This window comes from Vitis riparia, chromosome 5, assembly GCF_004353265.1.
Source record: "Vitis riparia cultivar Riparia Gloire de Montpellier isolate 1030 chromosome 5, EGFV_Vit.rip_1.0, whole genome shotgun sequence".
Classification (NCBI taxonomy): Eukaryota; Viridiplantae; Streptophyta; class Magnoliopsida; order Vitales; family Vitaceae; genus Vitis; species Vitis riparia.
In genome coordinates this window covers 2,789,042-2,793,564 of record NC_048435.1, presented here as the reverse complement: position 1 = coordinate 2,793,564, position 4,523 = coordinate 2,789,042, and the positions used below count along the sequence as shown (strand labels likewise).

The window sequence follows — 4,523 nt, the reverse complement described above, 5'->3', positions numbered from 1 at the left end:
TAGTAGAGGATTCATTTGTTGTTTTAACATTTTTCATACTAGGATGAGTGCTATAGGAAGAAAAAAGACTAGATTCATGTGTCATATGATCTATAATACTTGAATTTATAATCCTAAATGACTCATAACAATCATGACTAGAGGTGCTTAAGGCAAATCAAAAGGTACTTGTATTGGCTAAGTTATAGGAAGCATTTGGACAACCCAAAGTGGAAAGCTGTCATGATTGAAAAAATGGAAGCATTACAAAAAAATGATACATGAGAACTAGCCGAGCTACTAGAAGGAAACAATGCAATGGGTTACAAGTGGGCATTCATAGTGAAACACAAGGCAAATGGTTCTATGGAGAGATTTAAAGCAAGTTTGGTGACTAAAGGTTCTATATAGACATAAGTGTAGATTATCATGGAACTTTTGCACCAGTGGCAAAGATAAATACTAGTTGAGTCCTCTTATCCTTGGCTGTAAACTTGGATTGACCTCTTTAACAATTTGATATGAAGAATGTATTTCTTCATGGAGATCTAGGAGAAGTACACATGGACTTTCCTCCTAGCTTTGTTAACCCAAAAAAGGAGGTAAGATATGTAGATCAAGGAAGTTCTTTTATAGACTCAAGCAATCACCTAGAACTTGGTTTAGTAGATTTACTCATGTTATGAAAAAGTAGTGGATACCATCAGAGCTAGTTTGATCACACTTTTTTTTCTCAAACATGCGTTTGAATGGAAGATTACTACCTTAGTTGTGTATGTGGATGAGATTGTGGTGACAAGTAATGATAACAAGGAGATGAGTAAACTAAAAACATATTTAGCAACAAAATTGAGATCAAAGACCTTGACACTTTACGATATTTTAAGGGTATTGATGTTGTTAGGTCAAAGTAGGGGATCTTTGTTTCTCAAAGGAAATATACTTTAGACTGGCTTAATGAAACCAAAATGTTAACTTGTAAGTCTATTGCTACTCCCATTGAATCAAATCACAAATTAGGTGAAAGTCCATAAGATATACTAGTAGACAAAGAGTGATACCAAAGATTAGTCGGGAAGCTAATATACTTGATTCATAATTGCCTTGATATAGCCTTTGTAGTTAGTGTGATAAGCTAGTTCATGCATGCTCCTTGTGAAACACACATGTTGGTTGAAAATAAATTCTTAAAGGTTTGCTATTTTCTAAACATGGTTATTTGGAAGTAGAGGGATATACAAATGTTGATTGGGTAGGATCTATAGTGTACAAAAGATCAATTTCAAAATATTGCACATTTGTGAATTTGGTCACATAGTGTGGTAAGAAACAATTTGTTGTAGCTAAATCAAGTTCTGAAGCAAAATCTCATGGTATATGTGAGATGTTATGGTTGAAATCTTTATTGAAGGAGTTGGGCTTTAATTTTGAGGGTCCAATGAAAGCTTTTATGTGATAACAAAACTGTCATTAGCATTGCCCACAATGTGATTCAACATGATCACACTAAATATATCAATGTGGATGACACTTTATCAAGGTGAAGTTGACTCAAAGATTAGTTTGTACCCCTTTTGTAGCAGATATTTTAACAAAAAAAAGTGTCAAAAAGGGCTTTCAAAGTGATATTTGACAAATTGGGCATTTGAGACATCTATGCTCTAACTCGTGGGGAGAGTGACTATTGACAAGTATATTCAAAGTGATATTTATAGCTATCATATTTAGCTTCTTGATAATAAAAATTTGATTATTATTATGGCTACAAAATAGGAAAAAAAATCCAAATCAACAACCTTCCTTTTGTCTTATTAATTTTGCTTTTTGTCTTATACCTTCCCAATTTTTTTCGCTCTGTTGTGAATTCTATTCAAAAGCCGAATCTTGGAAATAAGGCAACTTTTGGGGCCTATGTTCAAGAACTCCGATTCAAGCCAATTATTCCTTGAACTCTTTATTTGATGTCAGGTTCATTTCAGAGATCTGTGTGGACTGTGGAGCCAGGACACACCACATTTCTTTGCCCTGGCCTTCCTAGTAAAGCAATTTTCTAGTTAATAAGTATATCATCTTTGGTTACTTTGCATCTTCTCTAAGAGAGAAGAGAAGAGAGAGAGAGAGAGAGAGAGAGAGAGAGAGAGAGAGAGAGAGAGAGAGCATGACCATCACCAGAAATCCCTGCAAGTGCAAGAACCATTTTCAAAATGATGAAATCTGTTTACATCCCTCACAACAAAGTCCCTCTCCACAATCTCACTAATCAGCTTGAAAGCCTCATGACAGTCCCAGCACATTCTCAAGTTCTTCATCACTCTAATGGTCGCTCCTTTAGGTATGCTTATCAACCCAAAAGCCAAGGCCAATCTCTCACTGTGGAGCCCCACTATTTCCTCCTTGGCCTCCTCTTCCACATCAATAGACACCAACCCCCTGCTTCCTCCCACATAACCCCTTTCCTTCAGTCTTCTCTCCAACTCCCTCAACAAGCTCGCCACCTCACTGCCTCTAGCACACAAAGATACATCTCCAGCGTAGAACACATAAGCCGAATCCCGTATCTCCACCCAACTGCAACCTGGTTCCTTGTAAACACCATTGTGTTTCATTTCATATCTAATGCTATGAACATTCTCCCACTTCCCAGCCATTGCGTATGTGTTGGACATGGTGACATATGCCGCTGCTACCTGCTGATTTGATTCTATTAGCCACTTGCTAGCCTCAACAGCAATATCCACCCTCCCATACAGCCTACTAGCTGAAAGAAGCGTGCCCCACAAGAGCGCTCCTTGGTCTGGTTCTACTTGGATCGACTTTGCTAACTGGTGAGCCTCATCAAGCTTACCAGTTCGCCCAAGCATATCAACCACACAAGTATAGTGCTTAGTATCAGGCACCACCCCATGCTTTTTGTGCATGGAATGCAGATATTCAAGGCCATCATCAACCAGACCCGAATGGCTACAAGCATGTAAAACCCCAACAAAGGTGACATCATTGGGTTTTATTCTTCTATCGAGCATCTCCTTAAAGATATCAAGGGAGAATTTTCCAAGCCCATACTTGGCAGCTCCCACGATCATAGAAGTGTATGGGATTACAGAAGGATCCGGGATTCTTCTAAATACCTTGTCAGAATAACCAATGCACCCGCATTTGGCATACATGTCGACCAGGGCACTTGCCACTACATCATTTGATTCATGCCCACGGCGAATCACTGCTGCATGAGCCACTTTCCCAGAAACTAGCCTACCCAAGCTTGCACAAGCATTAATCACACTGGCTAACATGAAATGGTTTGGAGAGCTCAATGGCAAATCATTGAATTCTCTGAAAAGTTGCAGTGCACATTCGCCTAATGCATTCTGCCCATACGCTGTGATCATGGAAGTCCAAGAAACAACATTCCTATAATCCATGCCGTCAAAAACCCGTCGAGCATCGTCTACATTGTTGCATTTCCCGTACATATCAATGAGGGAAGAACGCACTACCAGGTTACATTGGACACCAAACGTTTCAACATGGGAATGGATCTTTTGGCCGGTTCTGAGGTCGGCGAGCATTGAACAAGCATTGACGACAGTTGCAAATGTGAAGGCATTGGGCAAAACCCAACTTTTGAGCATTTTGCCAAAAATCAAGAGTGCTGATTTAGGCCGACCCGCTTTGATGAAACCGGCCATGAGCGAAGTAAACGAGATCACATTTGGTTCGCGCATTTCTTCAAACAGCTGGTTTGCATCGTTGGTTCTTCGGATTCTTACATAGGAATTAATGAGATGATTGGTGGTGAAGGTATCGTTTAAGAATCCAGATTTTAGAACGTTGGTGTGGCTGAAGGATATGGACGTGATGTCATTACAATCTTGAAGCCGTTGAATCAGTTGAGTCTTTGTGTGAAAATGGGACAGTTTATTCTGGCGGGAAATACATGTGGAGGGGACTCTAAAGATGAGATTTTGGTTCAGTGGTTTCACCATCTCAGAGCAAACACGAATAAACTCGAATCCCAAAAACCATGTTAAACTCTCTGTTTGGTGACCAAGAAAATTGGGAGTAAAAGAAAAGAAATCGCATCAATGGCGGCCCCTGGTGTTGCACCCTCTGGGAGCCCATTTTCTCCGTTTCAAGAAAAGGGCAGTGTGGCCAGTATCCGTTAGTTAGACACAACTTCCGGTAATTAAAACTACGTCGTTTTAGTGGGCTTCCCTTCCACCTTATAAACTGAGTAAGGGTAAGATAGACATTTGATAATGAAAATTTACAATTTAATTTTATAAAATTATTAGCATTTTAAATTAATCCCATTAATTTATGGTTTATTTTATTTGGATTTTTTTCCCACCATTCTAAATATTCTTGAATTTTTATTTTTTAAATAAGAAATAAAATTAATTAATATTTTCGTATTTTCCATTTTGAAAAAATAGTAATAGCAGGCATCCGGAGGCATTGAAAATAAAGAAATATAATAAAATAAATAAAAAATAAAATAAAAGGCTGGGGTTTTAGATGTTTTTGATTCGTTTATCCACAAA

At 38.4% G+C, this 4,523-nt stretch overlaps 1 protein-coding gene across 1 annotated transcript; it reads right to left on the bottom strand.

The window, feature by feature from the left end:
• Positions 1 to 1,747: 1,747 nt before the first annotated feature.
• On the bottom strand, positions 1,748 to 4,121 carry LOC117914142 (pentatricopeptide repeat-containing protein At4g15720). The gene has a single exon (XM_034829356.1). The coding sequence runs from the start codon at positions 3,963 to 3,965 to the stop codon at positions 2,145 to 2,147; it is 1,821 nt and encodes a 606-aa protein (XP_034685247.1). The 5' UTR covers positions 3,966 to 4,121; the 3' UTR covers positions 1,748 to 2,144.
• Positions 4,122 to 4,523: the final 402 nt, after the last annotated feature.

Excerpts from the sequence above, each read along its gene's own strand:
- LOC117914142 (XM_034829356.1), bottom strand. The coding sequence starts at position 3,965 with ATGGTGAAACCACTGAACCAAAATCTCATCTTTAGAGTCCCCTCCACA.